This window comes from Hibiscus syriacus, unplaced genomic scaffold, assembly GCF_006381635.1.
Source record: "Hibiscus syriacus cultivar Baekdansim isolate YM2019G1 unplaced genomic scaffold, ASM638163v2 tig00110303_pilon, whole genome shotgun sequence".
Lineage (NCBI taxonomy): Eukaryota > Viridiplantae > Streptophyta > Magnoliopsida > Malvales > Malvaceae > Hibiscus > Hibiscus syriacus.
Genome location: NW_024062672.1, coordinates 2,634,621 through 2,657,429, shown reverse-complemented (window position 1 = coordinate 2,657,429; position 22,809 = coordinate 2,634,621). Strand labels below are relative to the sequence as shown.

Sequence of the window (22,809 nt, the reverse complement as noted above, 5' to 3'; positions counted from 1 at the left end):
ACCATAAAAATATATTGTCTTGTACCGATGAAGCCTCTTGATCGGTAACTCATACGAAGGTACAGTGGAATGAGCGTGTGGTGTGAATGGAGCTCTGGGAATGACACATGATATGTGCCTCAAAGCCTGGGTCAAATCCCAGAAGAAAGTTACCTCATCGACCTCTATATCAGTTAGAACTTCGAACTCTACCGAGTTAGACATAAACTCGTTGCCTAGATTGTTTTCTAATGACATGCGACTTTCGTCTCTTCACTCATTACTAGGAGAATCATTGTTGTCCATTGATCTAAAATTCGAAAGGAAAAGATATTAGCATCGTTATTCCATATTTTTAAGTACATTTGATACTTTTGAGGCATGTACTGACTGAAACTTATTGACTCTAAACCGTGAATCATAAGAAGACCTAAACTTTACGCTATGATACCATTAAATTTAATGCCCTAATCTAGTTTAACCTGAAGATCGATGGATTAAAAAGTCACACGTGACTGCCAAAGTGGCTAACCCAAAGACTTCTTTTTAAAATGATATTTAACATGATTAAATAAATCCATAAAATAAACATAAGTTTGGACATTCAAATAAGACGTTTATAAAATAGGAGCTCAATCGTTAAAATTCAAAATACATAAAAGTAAGAAATAGAGCTTACGACTCAAATACAAATAAGGTCTCTGTGAAGTACATACCAACTACTAAGTATCTAAGACATACTCTGATCAGAATAATCCAAGTTGGAATTCACGTTTGGCAATGACTAGTCGTTCCGTCTTTCTAAGAACATGCAGACAGAAACACATTCTAAATGCTGAGCTCACAAGCTCAGTACCACACAAATAACTCCAACATGTTATATGCATTCATCACATGACTATGCGAACAAGTATAAGCATGAAATTGCAATCAATCCAACACACAATAAAACTAGGCATCATGGTGTATTCGAAAAGTCATATAGCATCTTGGGACTCACATAAGGTGCCCTAGATAAGACTCGGGTCACACATCATCAAAATCTTCATCTAGAATGGCCCTCAGTGCCCAGTACCTATGACGCCTTTGGGTCACATAGCATCAAATCCTATGTCTTACTAGTCTACTCCTTAGAGTACTTGGAAAACCTCCGGGGTCACTTAACATCGAAGCCTACGTCCAACTAGCATTTAAAGTGCATAAACACTAACTTAACATATTTAGATGACCAACCACACAAGACGATCGTCATACATCTAAGGATGTTTTGATGTCCTAATTATTTCTCGAACGTTAAACAAATGCTAGTGTTATATCATTCTCAAAATATCAAAGGTTATTAATGGTTCTTCTTTTAGTCTTATTAAAGAAGTCCCAACAACCCTTAACTCTCTTCCTAAACCCTTTGACATATAACTGTGTTTCTTATTCAAACAATGGCGATGGTACTGATATTAGTCATTCATTATCTATATTAACCTTAGGGTATCAATACTACCACGAGTATCGATACCAAAAATGGCTTCGATGTTCTAAAAAATTATTCAGTATCAGTACTCTGACCTAGAGTATCAATACTTTGATAGGAGGGTATCGATACTACTTCTAGTACCGATACCAAAAATGGGTTCGATGTTTTGGAAAATATCCCCAGTATCGATACTTTTACTATCGATACTTTTACTAGGAGTATCAATACTCTACCTATATTGTCGATACTTCCATAAGCACCGATACCAAAAATGGCTACTGAAATCTTAATGACTATATCAGTATCGATAATAAACCAATAATATCGATACTTGTGGGGTAGTATCGATACTACATGTACGAATATTGATATTATCAACTTAAAACACCTTTGTTTTATTCTACATAAAGAATAGTATCGATATTATTTATCCAGTACTGATACTTGAGCCTAGAAACCCCCTGTTTCTCACGAAAATATAACCCCCAACACAACCATTTACCCTTATAAGGTTATTAAACATTATGTAAAGCTTATAAGAGTTGTATGGGATCATAATATGTCATTTAACATACTTCATATATTTTAAAAATGTTTAAAGTCACGATTACACGAAATTTGCACAACATGCTTAATGAACCCATACAACCAAGCAAACTCAAGAAATGACTTACATATATAAGAGAGTTATATGTGCACTTTAATACCTTGAGTTTACCCAAGAATAAGCTTCTTATTACCTTTTCCCTTAAAGCTTTACCCCACTTCTTTCACTAACCACAAATAATGAAATGAGTTACTAACTCATCTAAAGGCTTAAGAAGATTAGAAACATGACTCCTAATCTCTAAAAATGGATTGGGAATACTAAAGAACCCTAACACCCAAAACCCATCTTAAATCTCCACTTATGGTTTTTCAAGGACAAAACCCAAAATAAGGAATTTGAAAAGAAGCTTGAGAGGTAAGGAATTCAATCTTACCTTCATAAATCTGTGTTATGAAATGAAGCTAACAAGTTTTGACCTTTGCAGAAGGAGGATAATGATTGTTTTTTTTAAAGAGAAGAATAAGACAAAGTTGATGAGGAAAATGAGATATGAGAAAATGCACAACTTTCCCCCCTTTCTTTGCCTGATTACATCACCAAAATTGAATGGAAATCAGCCTTTGAGACAAATGAGTGGTTATTTACTCTATAAGTCTTCTTCTTTCTCAGCCCAATTCAAAAACACCCTTTTTGAGCCTTAACAGGCTTAGGCCCAAACTAGAACAAGTCAAATCTTAACTTAACACTTTTAAATGGTTTCTTGGCCTATATAAAACTCATTCGGGTTTACCCAAAACTACTAACCCAAAAAACAGGCATTACACCAATCTTCTCCAACAGTCGTCTAATAAGGCTAATTTTAGGATATATTGTTCATCTTTTCAAATAAATGCTTATTATTATTTGGAATTTTGAATAAATACCTCAAACTCCTCAAATTTGAAAAAGTCCTCAAACCCCAAAAAAAAATTGTGTTTAATTGTGAGTTTTAAATAATTTTGAGAAGATTTTAAAATGATAAAATGGTATAGTAATAAGGGACGAGTTCACCTATATCTAGATTAGTCTCAAAAGACGTTGAAGAATATTGATTTCCAACGACAAATGACAATGAGTAAAAAGACTAATTTTTATAAAGAAAATGATTAGATGAAATCATAAGTTATTTTTAAACTTTTATATCCATACACATTAACATCAAAATAATCATGTCATCACATTGTTCCGAATTTAACAGCCCAATATTTCAATTGAACCCAAAACTAAAGTTCAATACTTACTTTGAAGCATGAACTAAGTGGCCTCTGTTGTAAAAAAAATGTTATTATTCCTTGAAGATCTGAGTTCGAGCACCATAAATATAAGAGATATGAGACTTGTGCTTACCCCAGTTAATAAAAAATAATAATTACTTTGAGCATTTTACGGTTCAATATTAAATTCGATATAAAGCCTTAAGTATAGTGGTTGATAGTGTGGTTTACCCTTTTAATTATTTTGTAAATACATCAAAGACATTCATGCAGCAATCTTTCAAATTGCATTTGTGGAATAAAAAAATTAGTGGCGACAAAAGAGATTCAACCACTGAGGAAAAAATAGACTTGTTTGTGGAAAGATTGCTTAACAGCATTCTGCCTATCACAATTCTTAATACAAGGATATGATGGTGATGTTCATTGAGTGGTTGAGTACTCTATAATTTTTACACCCAAAATTTCACAGTTTGGGTGCAGTCTTTTAGTGGCTAATTTAGGTAGTTTTGGGACCATTAAATTCTTTCCGTGTTTCATTTAAGCCTCAAATCTCTATCAAAATCAAATTAGAATTTTTTTTAAAGTCATAACTTAACGGGTAGTTCTGTCCTACAACAACCTAAGTAAGGTTAAGGAACGACAGAAAACGGAAACAATCTAATGTTAACTTTTTAATATTTTCGGTTGAACCGAAAATATTACCCTGTCAACCGAAAATGTTATAAAGAAGGTTTTCAACCGAAAAATGTTAAGAAAAGTTTAACATTTTAGATTGTGCCCAATAAAAAAATATTATGATTTTTATAACATTTTCGGTCGCATATTCCATCAACTTTGAATTAGATTGTCTTTCTTTAGACCACCTCTAACTTAATTGTTTTCTTTAATCAAAACTAGTCATGACTACCTCAAGAACACACTCGACTCCAAGTTTAATGAACATGATTCTTAAATAAGATTAGAGACCGACATATAATTTTATAATAATATAAATTTAAAAATATGTTTAAGATATATAAAATGTGAAATTAAAAAGTTTCAAAAAAATATAATTTTACATCAATAATAAAGAAATATATCTAAATTATATAAAACTCTGAAAGTTGTTAAAAGAAATATTAGAACCCAACCCTACCACGCCATCCCTGCATATAATATATGTTTCCATAAGTGGTAAACTTTTAATTTGCTTAATTTGGGCACCTGTCAATTTAATTTCCATGGTATATAACATGTACATGCATATACCACTATGATCCTGCCACGTAATCCAATACCATGCAAGGAAAATGAATGCAGATGATCGTAGCCTACTCGACGAGTTTCATTATATAAACCCCACTTCATCCCCACACAAGAACTCATCAGTTGTGCTTCTTTTTGTGGTTTTTGCTACAAGTTTCCCTGCAATTCTCTCCAAAGTATAAATCTTTGTTTGTTTTACTGGGTTTTTATTTTTCTAGGGAGTTTTGCATCAAGAACTGGCTAACACAAAGGATACAATTCTGGAGGAAGACAACAAGAACCAAGACGTGGTTCTTGCCCTCTACCATGCCTTAAACACTCGAGACGTCGAAGCCGTTCACCGAATCCTTGCCCCCGACATCGAGTGGTGGTTCCATGGCCCCCCGACGTACCAGTTTATGATGCGCCTCCTCACCGGAGCTTCATCGGACGACACTTTCCGTTTCGAGGTCGATCCTCCCTCACTCACCACCTTCGGCTCCACCGTCGTTTTGGAAGGGTGCGATCATAAGCGTTGCATATCTTGGGTGCATGCCTGGACCGTCACCGATGGGATAATAACACAGGTGAGGGAGTACTTCAACACTTCTCTCACGGTCACTCGCATTGGAAACTCTAGCCAATACCCACCGCCCATCTACGATTCATCGTCACCTCCTGGTTCTTCATCCACGGATGAGATCACCCCTGAGCACTGCACTTCGGTGTGGGAGAGCAGGTTTTCCAACAGGGTTGGGAAGTCTGTGCCGGGTCTTGTTTTGGCAATTTAGTCATTTGCATGATCAGCCGATTTCGATACGTTTGAATAAAGGAAAGGGGGTTTCGTGTCATTTCCTGATTGGTGTTGTACGATTTGTGTTTGTTTCCCACAGTGTTTTTTTAGTTGTCTGTTTGGAGATTTGTGGACCAAGTTGTTGTCGTGATGAAAAGAGTTCTCATTGCAAATAAATTCTGTTGCTTTCATTTCCTTGAACTAATTTTCTAAATCTATAACTATTTGATTAATTTGATGAAAGATATTTCGAACTACTTCAATTTTTGTTTCATAAGATAAATTAAAACTATATATAAATTTTAAGATACGAAAAAAATATATAAACTTTCATTAAACATAGAATTACATATAGAAATTTTGATTTAGTTTATATAAAATTTATAATTTTATTTATTTTTAAATTAAAATTTCTATCAACAACCAGTTGATCTATTGGGGTGAGGTACTAGGTCCCTTAAGCAAGGTCAGGGATTCGAATCCTAGCGTTTGGATTAATCAGTTAATAGATCGGATACCGCTGATTAATTTAAAAAAACTTAAAATTTCTAATTTTATTGTTCAAGTACATTTGATTGACTAATCAAACTGTCCATATTTAGTTCTTTATATTTCTTTTTAAATTTATTAATAGCACACATCCCCTTTCTTAAAGTTTTTCTTTCTTTCACTCTAAATAATTAGAATTTATAAAGAATAATTCCAATTTTATTCATTAACGTAATAGCATGAAAAATTATTAGATGGATCCGACTCATCACATCATCTGTGGTTTCAACTAATAACATTTTCTCATCTTTTTTTTTAAGGTTAATCTTTATTCATTTCCTAGGTGTAAATAAAGAGTGGACAATTATTTAAAAATTATTTTAAAATTGATGGATCTATTTCATTAGGACTATGAATTACATAGTGAGCCGGGATCACAAAATAATTTCTCAGCCGGCACCATCATCTATGTGAGATTGATTTTCGCTAAATTATGTAAAAACAAATGCCGAGATAACGTTAAAATAAATTTATTATATAATTATATTTCCACAGATAAAAACAAAAGAGTAGAGAAACATGCTTGAGAAATAATTTTTTCAAACAGAACAAAAAGGTGCATTCCCTTCACTCACCCTGCCAAGTTAGTAAAGAAATAGACTCTTCACATGGACAAGGTCACAGATGAATCGAGTTCATAAAAATTTTAATTTTTATATATTTAAAAGAATATTTTTCATTGATAATTTATTTTTACTTTTAAAATTTTAAATTTATTTTCTCTTAAAATTTTATAAATTCAAACCCTAATATAAGTTCTTATATTTGTCCCAAAACAAGATGGAAAATAAATTACTTTAAAGCAAGGTTTACCATTAAAATAAAGAAAGCTTGGTTTTTACTCTAAAGAAATGAAAATCTGGAACATAATTTTTTTTAAATTCATGTGCAAAAGTAGCCACTGTTTGTAAACTAAAAAACTAATCTAAAGGAAATTACTTGTAATCAATTTGTTTGAGCATGGCTGGAACTATCTGCTTGGTGGGAATACTTTTGTGTAGCCACTGTTTGTAACCGACTAGAATTCCAATTGAACTTCAAAAAATATGAACTTGTAGAGTGAGAATCATATAATATGACTATGTTTACGTTAAGCGAAATCGATGAATAATCTTGCTTTGATGGCTAAAAACGGATGGGAGATCCATAATAGACAAGATATGTTGCGGTATAGAATCTTCAAGGAAAAATACTTGAAACATATAAGCTTCACGGAGGCTGGACCACAGGCGAACACCTCCTCGACGTGGAGAGGGATCCTGGCCACACGTAAAATTTTCGTGAAAGGGAGTAAATGACAGATAAGATCGGGTGGACAAACCAGGTTTTGGCATGACTGATGTTAATAAAATCTTATCCGGTAAAGGGGACGAGATGGTGAAAAATTTTATTTTGAAAGAAAAATCGTGAGATCTTCAGGAAATCCGAAACAACATCTCGATAGAAACCTGGAACCAGATTAGAGGAGTCCCGATTCCACCAGGATAGGGAGTTCAAATCAAACAAATTTGGGATGAATTGTCAACACATCATCAAGTCAAACATTAATTTTGATGCTAGGGAGTTCAAAGAGTGGATGAAAGGGAACTGCCGATATGAAAGGAAGCTGGGAAATGTTATGGAATGAGAATTCTCTTTCCGACGATGATCTGGGGTCTGTGAGAAAACAGGAATGAAAGGTCTTCACAAGTAAGGGCGAAAACCCGAGTCAAGTGGCTCTTTATGGGCATAAGTTGGCAATTAGGGACATAAGAATGTCATTAACGACAACGCATACAGGAACATAAGAAAAGATCTATTTTGGGTCAAGTGGAGAAGGCCACCAGAAAGGATCCTAAACACGGAAGGAGCGTACGAAGCAAGCACCGGGTTGGCAACTGCGGGAGGGTTGATACGTGATAAGAACGGAGCCTGGGTTGGGGGTTTCATGCTGCGTATCGGCAGCTGAGTTGTGAGGATTAAGAATGGGGCTTATACTTGCAAAAACCCTAGGGGTGACAACGCTTATCGTTGACATGGACGCGAAGAGGATCAACCTGGTAACGTTCTGGTAGAAGACTGTAGGAGTCTAGTTAGGGAACGATGGATTTTCGAGGTCAGACACACATGACGAGAACGAATCATATGTGCATACCAATTAGTAAACAAGGCAATGGTACAGTCTAGGGTGATTAATGAGTTGGGTAACTCGTGAGCAGTTCGAATATGACTTGGTGAAAATTCGATAAAAGCTCGACCCAGATTGACTCGAGCTCGAGACCTTAACGAGCTGAGTCGAGCAAAGTCCAACTCAACTCGATAAATTCGCAAGTAACTCTTTAATTTTTTATAACTTTTTAATAGTTATCTTAAAAAATTATTTCATTCAAAAAATTACTAATTTACTAATAAATAATAAAAAATATACATTACTAATCTATTAACTTCTAATAAATAAGTAAAAATATTAAATTATTAATTAATAATTATTACTTTACTAAATCAAAAAATAAACCCTAATTATTATTTTAATATATTTATGAATTATTATTTTGGTGTTTAGATTTTGAATTTATTTCATACACTCTTTTGATAATTTTTGATTAAATTTATTAATTTATGTTTATATTAAATTATATACATTATTAATATATTTTACTTATAGTTAAAACTAAAATAAAATTTTTGTGAGTTTAACGAGTAACGAGTCGAGTAACAAATTTTCTTAATGAGCATAAGTCGAACAAAATTTTAACGAGCTTAACGAGCAACAAGTCTAGCCGAGTAACAACTTTTTTTAACGAGCACGAGTTGAGCACGAGTTGAGCACTGTCCAACTCGCGATTGAATCGCTCGATAAACACCCTTAATCCAGTCGAATAACATTGAAATCCTCAGATAACCTGAGTAATTTGATAAACTTATTGGAGAGAGACGTCAGAGGAGAGGGTTTGGTAAGAATGTAATAGTTGTATGATCTCGTTATATACTACAAAATAATCATATAATTTATAAAACATTGAAAAGAATTATTTCAATGTAATAATATAATAAATAATAAAATATATTTACATCAGTTCAAAATTTTATTTTAATTACATTCTTCATTCGAATAAAATTATTCATTATTTTTTTTAAATGTATATAATAGAACAAAAGAAATACGTAATTTTAGAGTTCCACTCAACCACTGTATCTTTGAACACATGCCTACCTCATGATTCCACACAGATCGGATGAAGTTAAATTGGGGCGTTCTTGCCATGCCGCCAAATACTGAAACGGGCGAGTGAGGCTACCATGCTCCTCCTCCTCCCATTTTAAAAGGATAGGTCTATGATCCGATCCCAACCTATCTAAGTGTAACACTCGAGCATCAGCAAAATTGGTACACCTTTCATTATTAGCCAACCAACGATATAATCTTTGGTGTAGATTACCCCTAGTCCAAGTGAAAGCCGGACCAGAGAAACCTAAATCCACCAAACCGGAAGAATAAATTAAATTGGCGAGAGAACAACTATCATTAACTCGAACATGAGCACCTCCCATCATGGTTTTCAGAACCGGATCAGTTAGCGAACCGGCCATGCTATCGGTTCACTGGTTCAACCGATCGAATCGGTCCGGCCGATCGAAAGAACCGGACGACGTCATAATTATTTAAAAAATAAAATAAAAATACCAAAAATATTTAATAAAAAAATATTTTTTATATCACAATTCATATTCAAAGCAAGTCATAACATATATAAGTTAAAAACCATAAAATCAAGTGAAACAAAATGATTCAAATTAACTACAACATAATATTTAAGGTAAAACATATTAAATAATAAATATAATTATATAACTATAATTAAAAAATAAATTTGGGGCTAAAAAAATCATAACAAAATGATATTGTTTGGTTTAATTTTTTTTTAAAAAAACAATCCCGCATTGCTAAGAAACATAGAAGATCATCTCAACTAACTTCTATAAATAATAGAGGTAATTTGGCATTCAAAATCATAGAGCCTTTCGGTAAGCATTGAGTGAACTATTCTTTCACTTCAATCAATCTCGAATTTTAGGCTTCAATCGAGCTTCTAAATTTTTTTTGAGTTCAAACCTTTTCGAGTTCAAGTTTCAATATTATATTTCGAGTTTGAGTTAAACTTCATAATTTTTAACTCGTGAGTTTGAATCGAGTTGAGCTTACTTTTAAATTTTTCAAGTTCGAGTCGAGCTCAGCAATACTCGAGTTTGACTTGGTTCGTTTAACAAACGACGTCGTTTGGTTTAATTTAAAAAAAAAAATGGCGGTTTTTTCCGATTTTTAGCTGGTCCGGTTTGAACGGTTCAACGGTTATGGCTGGTTCACTAGTAGCGGTTCAACCGATCTAGATTGAACCGGATTAGGCAACGATTCCCGGTTGAACCGACCGATCCGATCCGGTTTTCAAAACAATGCCTCCCATACGCTCAGTCGAATTCAAAATCACATTCAGGTCACCTCTAGGAATACGTAATTTTTTCTCTGAATAGTCTGTTGAAATTATTTTAAGGTGACATGTGTTCAAACAAATTTCTAGTCATTCACAATTCATACAAACCCAAATGTAATCGCTTAAACTCAATTTTTTTAAAAAGAATAACACTTTATTTTATGATTGAGACTAATTGATGGGTTCAAGAAATATATAACTTGTATTTTTTAAATTGAAAGCAATTGTTTTTTTATACATTTAGGGTAAATACAAAGTAGTATATGTTTAAATACTTTAAAAATTTTGACAATAAATGTTTATACACCTGACATTTATAGTGTTCGAACATAAAACACTAAGGGGGTAACTACAAGTTTCTTAACCTGCGTGAATTGAAAGCAATTGTAAGAGTTTGGATACCTTCTCCAAACCTAAGCCTAATTTGTTAATTGTGGGTGTTGGGCACTTGAGGTTTTGCATATGAATAGTAAGCAACCACGTTTAACCCTTGTCTCCATGGCCAACCATGAAAAAATAGACTTACCATAAATGTGATCGAACCTTTCTTTTAAAAATAAATTTTCCACCAAACAAAGTCATCATTTTTTTTCACTTGTCAATCATTTCCTTTTTTTAGAATAAAAGGAGGAAAAAGCCAGGTATTTACACGCACCTTACACGAGTATAGGGAGGGTCATTACAATCTCGACTTAGATCATATAAATCATCCGGAAGAGAAATAGAATCATGGACAACCAAATCACAGTGATGACTGAACTTAGATAGCTTGTCTGCAACCATGTTGGCCTTGCGCGGGATATGAGAAAATACTACATTCTAATAATCCTCAAGAAGAAAGGCTATGGAACGAACAAGTGGAAACAGGCTATGAAGAAGCGGAGGAGAGAACAATTGAATTGCAGCAAGATTAATCCTACCATGAGGGGACAATGATATCCTTGAAATCTTGAGACTTCGCAAGCTTTAACCCTTTAAAGATGCCCTACATCTCGGTCTGAAGGACTGAAGTGATGTCGATGTTCTTATAGAAAGAGAGCAAATGAGACCCTTCGTGATCTCGTAAAATTCCTCCGATTGAGCTACTCCTAGTGACTTGGGAGACAGTCGCGTCTGAATTAAGGCAGATCCTACCATGAGGGGACTGTTCCACTGAATATTGTCCACAATTGTCGCTTAGTTCTTGTGTTGCCTTTGAATTGGAAAGTTGTAGAGATGTGCCCACTGAATGCAAACGTGGAGAAGATTGAGGTTCTCCATCGCTTCACTCGTGAAGATGTGAGCGTTCTTGCGTTTATAGATCTACCAAGTCAAAGAGGTGAATAACTTTCCAGGGGCCATCACTCAAAGAGCAAGGTTCAAGTGGCGATATTCCATGAACGAGCCAATCCTGCAAAGAGAGGTTAAAGGAATTTTACCCTAATGCCCTCTCCTGAAATCTCGGAACCTTCTCATCTCCCAAAAAAAGCAACGACATAGAAATGAGGCCCCTCTTGACCACCGCCACCCCACCTATAATCTTATTTAAATAAAAATTAGTGCTATGGGGTCCCTCAACTCTTCTTCTATTTCATTTGGACTACTTGTCCAAAAATGTGGTATTGATACTCACCCCGGATACTGATACCGTAAGGTTAAAATTAGCTAAAAATGGTGAGTAGTATCGATATTACTAGGTTAGTATCAGTACTCTCAAGCTAGAGTATTGCTACTCTTCGAGTATCGATACCAAAATTTGCTTCGATGCTTTGAAAAATACCTTAAGTATCGATACGCCTATGGGGAGTATCGATACTCTTAGTATCGATTCTTTTATACTAAAATTCCCTCCTTTTGTTATTCGCAAGAACAATATCGATACTATTCTTCCAGTATCGATACCAAAACCCATAAATGCCTTACTTAGGCACGAATCCCCCTTAAAGGCCCTATTGAGGTCCTCAAATGTTATTAAAGTCTTATGTATATAAAATAGGATCATAATTGGCCCTTAACCATGCTAAAAACACCAATATATGAAATCTACCATGAAATGCTTAATCATGCTACAAGACTCAACTCTCTAGCTAAAATGCATTCTCATGGCTCACAAATGGTATGAAGGAGTTGTGAATGCCTTAGTTTCTTAGTTGTTGAGAATGCCCTCAAATCACTCAAGTGTCAATTTCTCATTCCTTCTAGCTTTGGAGCTCTTTCTCATTTCCTTCACTAATCAAAGTCAATAAGATGAATTACTAGCTTATTTAGGAGTTTGGATTGAAGTTAAAGACACTTCCTACAACTCAAATTCACTAAAAGCAGTTTGAAATACACTTGGATTCGTAAACCTCCCTAAAACTCGTTTTTGGTTTTTATGGCCAAAACTTACAATTGGGGGGCTTAAATTGAAGCTCTTGATTAGGGTTGTAAATGAGACAAGACATATCGCGAGCTACTCGATATCGACTCGATCAAGGCTCGATAAATACTCTGATCGAATGGACTCGACTCGAATTCTTAACGAGTCGAAACGAGCTACTCGATATTCGACTCGAAAAGCTTGTGAGAAGCTCAAAAATATAATATATTAAGATTTTATTTTTAAAAAAATAAATTATTAATAATATTAATATTAATATTTATGTATTGATTTTTTTTAAAAATACAGTAAGATTTTCATGTATATAAGATTCATGTTCGAGTTTGAGTTTGAGGCTTCAATCGAGTTAAGTTTAAGAATTTTTTTTCATTTCGAGCTGCTCATGAGCTTCAGTTCAGAATTTCGATTCCAATTCGAGCTTGAAAATTTTAAGCTCGCGAGTTTTCGAGTTGAGCTCCATTTCAGAGTTTTCGAGTCGAGTCGGCTCGTTTACACCCCTACTCTTGATATGGAGATTTCATTCCTTACCTTAGAATTCTTGAACAAGGCTTGTATAAAATAAAGCTTCAACCTTTGACTAAACCTTGGAGAGGAAGAAGACGAAGAAAAAGAAGAAGAAGAAGAAGAAGAACAAGAAGAACAAGAACAAGAAGAACAAGAAGAAGAAGAAGAAGAAGAAGAAGAAGAAGAAGAAGAAGAAGAAGAAGAAGAAAGAGAGAATATGAAGAAAGAGTGTTTGGTGAGTTAATCAGGATGGAAGCCTATGTGATTTCCTTCACCAAACAATGATTTTTATCTCATAATTTGAACTATGGGTTAATAGCTCTTATGGTCATTCCATTTCCTCCACATTTTAAAATTATCCTTTTTGATATTGTTTGGGCCTCCAAACTAAGCTCAAATCAAGCTCTAAATGGGTCTAACTATCTTACAAGGTAATTGGGCTCGTCTAACTACCTCACGTCAACTCAAAACTCCTAACTCGAGATCTGGGGCGTTGCATGGAGGCTCTAATATTAATCTTCTTTTGTTTTAATCAATTATTGAATTAAATAATCGAAATGGCCCTTTAGAAATTTTAATGCGAAACCAAATCAAATTATTCCCTAAATTAAGGGTCTAAAGTGAAAATAAGCCTAAGGTGGAAGCTATAATTATTGACCTAATTAATTTTCACCAATTATTGAATCGAATAATTGAAATGGACTATCGGGCATTTTACTGCGAGAGATAAATCGAATTATTCTCTAAATTAAAATACTAAAATGAAATTAAGCCTAAAGTGGAGGCTCTAATAATAATCCTAATTTATTTTAACCAATTATTGAGTCGAATAATCAAAATGATCCTTGGGCGTTAAGGCGAGACCAATTTAAAAATCTTCTAACCAATTTAAAGAAATAAAGTCTATAGATTCTATCTAAGTCAAAGAAACTTATTATAGGATTAAATTAAAAAATAATAATTCCCAAATTAAAAGCAAATTAAATAAGTAAAAAGACTAGATTAACGTAATTCTAGAATTATAATCTTGATTAATAAATATTATAAATACTAAAGTAGGGATTGAAATATAAGGAATTCAAAATTAAAGGACAATAATAAAAATGATAGAAACTTAAAGGCAATAACCTAAACTGAGATAAGAACTATAATAAACATTAAGAAAATTAAATGCTAAAATTTAAATAAAATAATAAATAAATAATATAAAATAGCGGCTAAAATGTAAACCTAATAAAACTAAAACTATCAACACTAACAAACAAAACTCAAAGGCCTAAAAATTAATTAGGGCGATGATTTAAGTTAAATACCACAGAAAATGCATTTCCAAGGTGCGAATATGATGGGGAATAAACAAATATGGTGGCAAGAACCGAAATAAAACAACGCAAAACTTTAAACACTAACTATAAAATCTGGGGCTATATTGAAAGATAATCAAATGAGCAAGGCCTTAGTATAAGAATAAGCCTTAAAGGTTAAGTCTGCAACTTTCCATCTACTCAAGTAACAAAACATCAAAACAGAGCATTTAATGACTTCATTTATGCCAAAATAACAACAACAACAACAAGAATAATAATAATAATGCATATTATCCCCAAATTCATGGCAGTAATACAATTCCTTAAGTAAAAGTAAAACAAAGTTTTTTTCAGGTAAACCCTATTGATTAGGGTTCCAGTGAAATCAAATGGTGCCATCGTTGCTTCACATGGCCATTTTCGGGTGGCCGTCCTCCATTTCCGACAATCAAAGGCACAAAGAAGGAAGTTCAAAGCTTCACTTCGCCTTAGATCGCCTTGGAAATACCAGGTAAATTCGGAAACTCTAAAGCATTCTTAATCTACTAGGGTAAAGAAGGCTACCTTCGAATGGAGCCTTCTATTTTGGTTTTCATTTTTGCTTTCTTTATTATTCTCCATTAAAACTCTTTTTTTTTTACGAAAAAAAAATTGTGTTTTCTTTTTTAAAAGGAAGAGCTTTGTATTTCTCTGTGAATCGAAGGGAAAAAATGAACCGGGAGCTTGATTCCTCTCTGGAAAATGTTGGTTGTTTTTATTTCCTTTCTTTGAAAAATGCCACGCTATTGTTCATTCTCCTCACTCCCTATGGGTCCGTATCCTTGGGGAAAGGCACAAGTTAACTGAAATTTGTCTCATCTCTTTTACCCGCTCAAATTGCTCTTCATTCTGGGGATCCTTTGCAACTGTCTGACTCTCCAATCGTCAAAACTTTGCATGGTCACCCGGTAATGATTCTTCGATTAAATTCTGGACTGACATTTGGATCCCAGAGTTGGGTCCTCGTCACCAGTGGAGATCCCCCAATGCTATTATCAATGTAGAGGCCTCCTTCTACATAATTTTACAGCCGATCTTGGAGAATGGAATTGGCAACTCTTTGGTGAACAGGTTGATCTTGCCGCTCTCCCTTGTATTCAAGCTGTCTATCCTCCCCAGGCTTCTTTGGGAGATGATCATTGCTACTGGATCGACAATGCTAGGAGGGAATTCTCGGTTAAGAGTGCTTATCAACATATTGTTCAGCCCTATTTGCAACCTCCCAATGAATACTGGAATCTGATTTGGAAATTAAATGTCCCTGAGCGCGTTCGAGGATTTCTTTGGTTATCATTTCATGATAAGCTTTTAACGAATCATAACCGTCTCAGGAGGTCACTTGCCTCTAGCTTCTCATGTTCTCTCTATGGAAATCATGACTTGACTCTCATGCACATTTTACGTGATTGTCCCATTACTCGTAGGTTATGGCTCTCACCCCCGAGAAATCTCCTGCATGAAAATCATTTCTTTGATTTATAAACAATTTTTGTTTTTTTTTTCAGAGGTTATGTCGAAACGATCTTTTACCCGCGTGGGGAAAGGTTCTTCTCGTTTCGAATATGATCTTTGAATCGATCGGTTTGAACTAAAACGTGGTTTGATAGCCGCCACCAATATTTGATTAGGGCGTGATTGGACACCTAAAATATATTTGTCATTTTAATAAAATATTAATCTTATTTAAAAAGACAAACTTGGAGTTTGCGTTACCAAAATTTGAGTTCGGGAGTCGGTTACGTGTATGGAATGATTAGCACCCCACAACGCCCTAAATTGTTACCTAGTCGATTAATTAATTGTCTTTGTAATAAAATGTACAAGCTCGAGTCTGATTTAATTTAAGATCCCCTAAAATAACATTTTTCGAAATTTTAGATGAAAGATAATAATATTTAATTATTTTTTATCGAGAAGAACCGATCTATCATACCTTGAAGCAATCGATTCTTACTACAATTGAAATAAAAAATATTAAAATTTCATTCTAAATTTCAAAATAATAATACCCAAAATAATTTTTAGAGAGAAAATAATAATATTTAATTATTTCTGATCAAACATTATTATTTTAAAAACCCTTTGAAAACGCATGCAAAAGTCAAACAAATTAAAAAGCCTATCAAACAATTGATTAATTATTTATTTTACCAATATTTAATGAGAATAAGGATATTCAATTAATTAAATATCTCGAGACGAGAACATAGATTCGATCTAACTGTCTTTTCTCGATGAATTTAATTAGAAAAATATGATTTTTTCCTCAATCCCGAATTTTAAAAATGGATTTGATTTAATTGGTGTTACTTGACGGGATATACTTTCATTTTAAAATTATCGAAAGTAACTTTCTTATACGTTAAGACAATCACTTTATGACAATATTAAAATGATCGAATATTACCCTTAATCAATTTATTTTGAATCGAGTCCGGTGATGTTGATGAGGATATCATATAAGATTTATTATGACTAAAATGAATTAATATGCAAACAATATGCAAAAATTAAAATAAAAAAAAGTAAGACTAAAACATAAATAATCAACAATAAGCCTTGCAATCAAATAGATAAAATAGATCTTCGAGAATTAAGGTGATGGCTAAATTAAATATTCCTAATTTAAAATTCATGGACTAATTCTAAAGAGATATTAAATTTACAAATTAAACTAACTCGAGCAACCTAAATTCAATGTTAAGTTAGACCAATAAAATTATAATTTAGTATATAATAGGAGTAAAAAAAATTAAACTTAAAGGTAATTGATTAAATTAATTAGCATAAGATATTATGACTACTTAAAAAATGTTAAGGAATAAAATAAATATTAAAAAACAAAAATTAAAGTGATTATAATTAATTAAAACAAAAAAATGTGGGATTCAATCAAATATATGTCAAAATTTAATAAACATGAGCAAAAGTTAGTGGAATACATTTTAAAGTGGAGCATCCATAATTATAGTGTTCTACCTTTCCAATTTTTATATTATTACTTTTAATAATGGTATCACTTTGTGTCCTTATTATTATTATTAATTATTTTATTTTATTTTAAACATTAGTATATATTATTAGGATACATATGTGACTAAAATAAAAAGTAATAAATAAGTACAAGATTTAAAATATTTAAACATAAAAGGTAATAATAAAATAAAATTGCAATTAAATAATAACCAAAATAATAATATAGGATTAAATACAAAATATAAATCATTGGTCATAATTCGAAATATCACAAAAATATAAATACTGATAGTCTAATTTATCCTTAATTATTAATCAGTTATTAATATATAAATTATTATAATTAAAATGACTAAATACGTTATTTACCCTAAATATATGTAAATATGTGGGTAGTGACTAAAATAAAAATAAATAAAATGCGAAGATAAAATTAAAAGATATAGAAACCTGATTAGGGAACTATAATAGAAGATTATAGAATACAGGGACCACATACATAATTTATTAATCCTGAAATTACACAGACACTCATTTCCCAAAACGACGTAGTTTTGAGGATGGTATAAATAGGCCTTAAATGGTTATTTTCCCTCATTTTTCTTCATTTTCCTCTTTTGCTTCTCTCTCTAAGGAGAGAAAAGCTTTCCCTTCTCTCTAAACTCCCTCACCAGAGGGAACTCCGGTCACCGGTCAACCACTGGTCGGTTACTATTTCAGTCATCGTCTGTAACTATTAACCGTCGCCGGTTACTATTTCAGGCACTATTCACGGTCGAAAAAAAATCAAAATTGCTCAAAATGTAGATCTATTAACCCTCTACCCGAATCCGAACTTCTTTTTCGCTAAAAGCTAATCAATCGGACTAGATCTGGAATTTTATCTTCGGTTAACGATGGTTTCCGGCGACATCTGAGCTCCTCAGTAAGTCTTCTGTCTCTTCATTTCCTTTCGGTTTTGTTTATTTTTTTCTGTTGCTTTTCCTTTCCTTTCTCTCGTATGGATGCTTGCTCCTCCTCCTTTTCTCTTGTAGGATCGAAGCTTTTTATAGACCTCGGAAGGCCTCGGACAACCGTTCATTTTGGTGAGTCACCGGATCTACGATGGTGACTCACCATAGGGAGTGAGGTGTGTGGCTGGTTTACATCTTCTGGAGTCTTCTGTGCGGCGATGATGCCATGGCGGCGGAAAGTTGGAGGGAGCAGTTGGAGAAGATGTGGAAACCCTAGAAGTATCTGAATCGGGTCTTGGGTCGGGTCTGGATCTGGGCCTCCAGTTTTGTAAATGGGCTCCCAATTAATTTTTACTTGGGCATGGGTTTTGGGCTAAGCCTGTTGTAATCTGTAAAATAATAATATTAATAAATTATTATTTTTATTGTTAATAATAATAATAAATTAATAATATAATAATATTATAACAATAATATTAATAATATTGAAAAACGAGTGTCGACAGCTGCCCCTCTTTGTTCTATTCTTATTAACACAAGAATAAGGCAAAGACGAAAAGACAATACGCTTTTCGTCTAGTCAATCTCAAGGTTTGAAATATGATTAAGAAATATGTTCCGCTATTACTCAGGGAAGATTAAATCGAGGTAGATTTGTTCGACTTGCACTAAGGGAATATCAAATCTTGGTAAATAAGGATCTGTTCCGTTTCTTCTTAAAGGAAATATCAGATCTGGAAGGAGTTTGATCCATTGAATTGGGGCAGACTTATTCCACTTACTAGAGAAAATCAAATCTTGGAAAATAGAGATCTGTTACGCTTACTCTGAAGGGAATATCAGATCTAAAGGAGGTTGATCCATTGAATCGGAGTAGAGTTATTCCACTTACTCTGAAGGGAATATCAAATCTTGGAGGAGTTTGATCCAATGAATCAGGGCAGACTTGTTCCACTTACTCTGAAGGGAATATCAAATCTTGGAGGAGGTTGATCCATTGAATCGGGGCAGACTTGTTCCACTTACTCTATAGGGAATATCAAATATTTGAGGAGTTTGATCCATTGAATCAGTGCATATTTGTTCCACCTACTCTGAAGGGAATATCAAATCTTGGAGGAATTTGATCTATTGAATCGGGGCAGATTTGTTCCACTTACACTGAAGAGAATATCAAATCTTGGAAGAGTTTGATCCATTGAATCGGGGCAGACTTGTTCCACTTACTCTGAAGGGAATATCAAATCTTGGAGGAGTTTGATCCATTGAATCAGGGTAGACTAGTTCCACTTACTCTGAAGGGAATATCAAATCTTGGAGGAGTTTGATCCATTGAATCAGGGCAGACTTGTTCCACTTACTCTGAAGGGAATATCAAATCTTAGAGGAGTTTGATCCATTGAATCAAGGCAGACTTGTTCCACTTACTCTGAAGGGAATATCAAATCTTGGAGGAATTTGATCCATTGAATCGGGGCAGACTTGTTCCACTTATTCTGAAGGGAATATCAAATCTTGAAAAAGAGAGATTTGTTCCGTTTACTTTGAAGGGAATATCATATCTGAAGAAATTTGATACTTTGAATTGAGGTAGATTTGTTCCATTTACTCTGAAGGGAATATCAAATCTTGGGAAAGAGATACCTGTTCCGCTTACTTTGAAGAAAATATCATATTTTTTAGGACTCTGAATCAGTTACTTTTTCAAAATTTTCTTTTTTTCCAGAAAGTATTTAAATGAGAGACTTCGGAAACTGTTTTCTTATTTTCCAAACAATCATACGAGAGTATCCTGCTCGAAGAACTTATGAATGACCCAAATGACTTATCATCTTGCTCGAAAGACTTACAGATGACCCGAAGGATTTATAAATTTTGAAAATAGTTTACTAGGTAAGAAACCATTCTTACTTTTCAACAATTTCAATTTTCAAATTTAAATGAGAAACATTTCTCATATTGCTTTTACTTATAAAACAACTTAATGATTGAGGAACATGCTCCACTTCAAAGTAATGCTTCCTCTGTGAATTGGGCCCACCCTATTCTTCAGGTTCTACCTCCTTAAACATGATTCCCTGTATTTAAAGTTTGAATTTTAGCTTCCACTTGTTGGGATTTTGATATAATGGATTTTTTCTTTTCCTTGGAAGATCTGAAAAAACCATACATCTATGTGTGAAATGCGAATTCAATGCAATGCATTTTCTTTTATACAAATAATGTTTTCATGCATGCATAAATGTTGATTCAATTTTTTTGACTCCAAAGTGGAGAACCATGTATTCTATCTCTTAATCGTTATTCTATATGGTTTATTCTGATATCAGTGTAGCAGTTTACAAATCTTGGAGATTTACCCAATCATCTTGTCTTTGAGTCTTCTTTGCCCCTAATCTTCATTAGTCTCAGAAGAGATGTTTCATTTCTTGCAGTGATCAGTAATATGATCTTGATATCCCATTCTGACTTTGCCATTAATTGATGCTTGATTGATTTGCTTTACAACGTAAGCTCTGCTCATATCCAGGGTTTTCCCCTTATACTTCAAGTTGTGAGACACATTCTCAATGTCTTCTCAGTATGAAATTTGTTATCTCGACATGATGTGAGTCTTTGGTCAAGCCCCAAAGTGGGTACTTTTATGGCTCCTCCCTACTTGGGTGCCAAATTTTGACTGGTCGTATTCTTATATTCTTGCTATATACTTGGGATATGCCCTTTTTAAACAAGGCGATCATATGCCTCTTCAACGGATCACTGCTCCAAGGAATTTTTGCATTTGAAACTGTCCTGTTTAAAAAAAAAATTCTTTATTTTATTTTAGAAATCAAAGAATGAAAGAATTTTGTAAAGGATTGCCCCTTAATTTACGCCACACTCAAATCGCAAACACGAGTTCACAAAATATCAAAAGAATCAACGACCCTTTAACATTTCAAAATTATATCTCTTTGATAAGTATCAAAATTGATGGGTTGGCTTCAAGTTGACTTTCCTATTTTCTAAGGTTTCGGCCATTGAGATATTTGTTTATATACCCGTGTGAACCTTGACCTGCCCTTGTTTTCGGCTTGGCATATTAAGTGGATGCAGATAAAAGGAAGCAACTAGCATATTCAATCGCTAGACTTTTTGGAACACTTATATTTCAGTTCTCTGAAATCTTCCATTTGTGCAAGCTTTGTAGACTCCTCTAACAAAGACAGTGCAGAAATATCGGTCTAAAAATGAAATTCATGAGTACTTGTGTGAAATTAACTATAACATGTGTTCTTTGACTCCCTTAGTTCATCTTTACCGAAACTCCATATTTAGTAAATTGGATTTAATTTGCCATTGTTTGTCTAGTTGAATTTAGCTTTATTGTATATATATATTTTATAATTGCCTTTGTTTGGCTAGCTGAAGGATTCATGTCATCACAAAGTCTTTGAATTGACAATCACAGTGGAGCAAACACCGAATTGCCAAGTACCCGATCAATGTCATGGTTTGAATATAATCTATTCCTAAAGGCAGGGCTTTCGAGTTTCCTCTATAGCCAATTACTTTAGCGGAATAGCTCGGCTTTATTGTATACACATATAATTACATTTTGGGTATACGGACTCAATTTCTTAAGCTTGTCAAGGAGAATTTGTTATAGTCTAGGTGTTGTTGAAAGTCAGAAAATCTCATCCTTAGAGTTCAATTTCCAAGCAACTAACCTAAACTAGATTTACCTATTCGATTATTCCATCTGTGAAGATCATGATCATCATTGAATATCACCAACAAAAGTAGAAACCAATCAACTTTGCAATCTCATGTGCAAGATGCCCCATTTTGTCCACATCCTTACATACCTAAATGCCAAAACCTTAATAGTCACTTCATGTGGAGAGAAGGCTATCTTGGTCCATGCAAGAGAATGATATGGTGTTCAAGTGTATATTCTGGGGTAAGGTACAGGGTCATTGTTTTATCAGTTTTCAATCTTGTCATTTTTTCAAAGATTTATAACTCTGATTAACTAAAGAGTTTTTAATTCAGTTAATATTTGAAGAATTGCAAGATTGCAAATTTGATTCAATGCTCACCATCTTTAAAGCAACATAAATTTATTTATACGCTTACAAAAAGAAAGATAAATAAAAGCACAAAAAATGAGTTCAAACAGGATGTTGCAAAAGGAAAATGCGATGGCGGTAAAGTATGCATTCCCTTATTCAGCCATAATGCCCTATTTCTCCTAGAATTATGGGTATTCATTTGGATTAGGGTACTTACCCTTACTTTCTCCTTATTTCTCAAAAACTGCATTGACACCTGCCCTTGCATGATTTGGCAGTGGGTTCTAAACCACATTGGGATGCTCGTTGTCACCGAAGTTGATGA

At 33.6% G+C, this 22,809-nt stretch overlaps 1 protein-coding gene across 1 annotated transcript; it reads left to right on the top strand.

Moving 5' to 3' along the window:
- The first annotated feature begins 4,635 nt into the window (after window positions 1-4,635).
- On the top strand, window positions 4,636-5,464 carry LOC120116727 (senescence associated gene 20-like). The gene has a single exon (XM_039137134.1). The coding sequence runs from the start codon at window positions 4,900-4,902 to the stop codon at window positions 5,269-5,271; it is 372 nt and encodes a 123-aa protein (XP_038993065.1). The 5' UTR covers window positions 4,636-4,899; the 3' UTR covers window positions 5,272-5,464.
- Window positions 5,465-22,809: the final 17,345 nt, after the last annotated feature.

Coding starts and splice junctions, on each gene's coding strand:
- LOC120116727 (XM_039137134.1), top strand. CDS start 4,900: ATGATGCGCCTCCTCACCGGAGCTTCATCGGACGACACTTTCCGTTTC.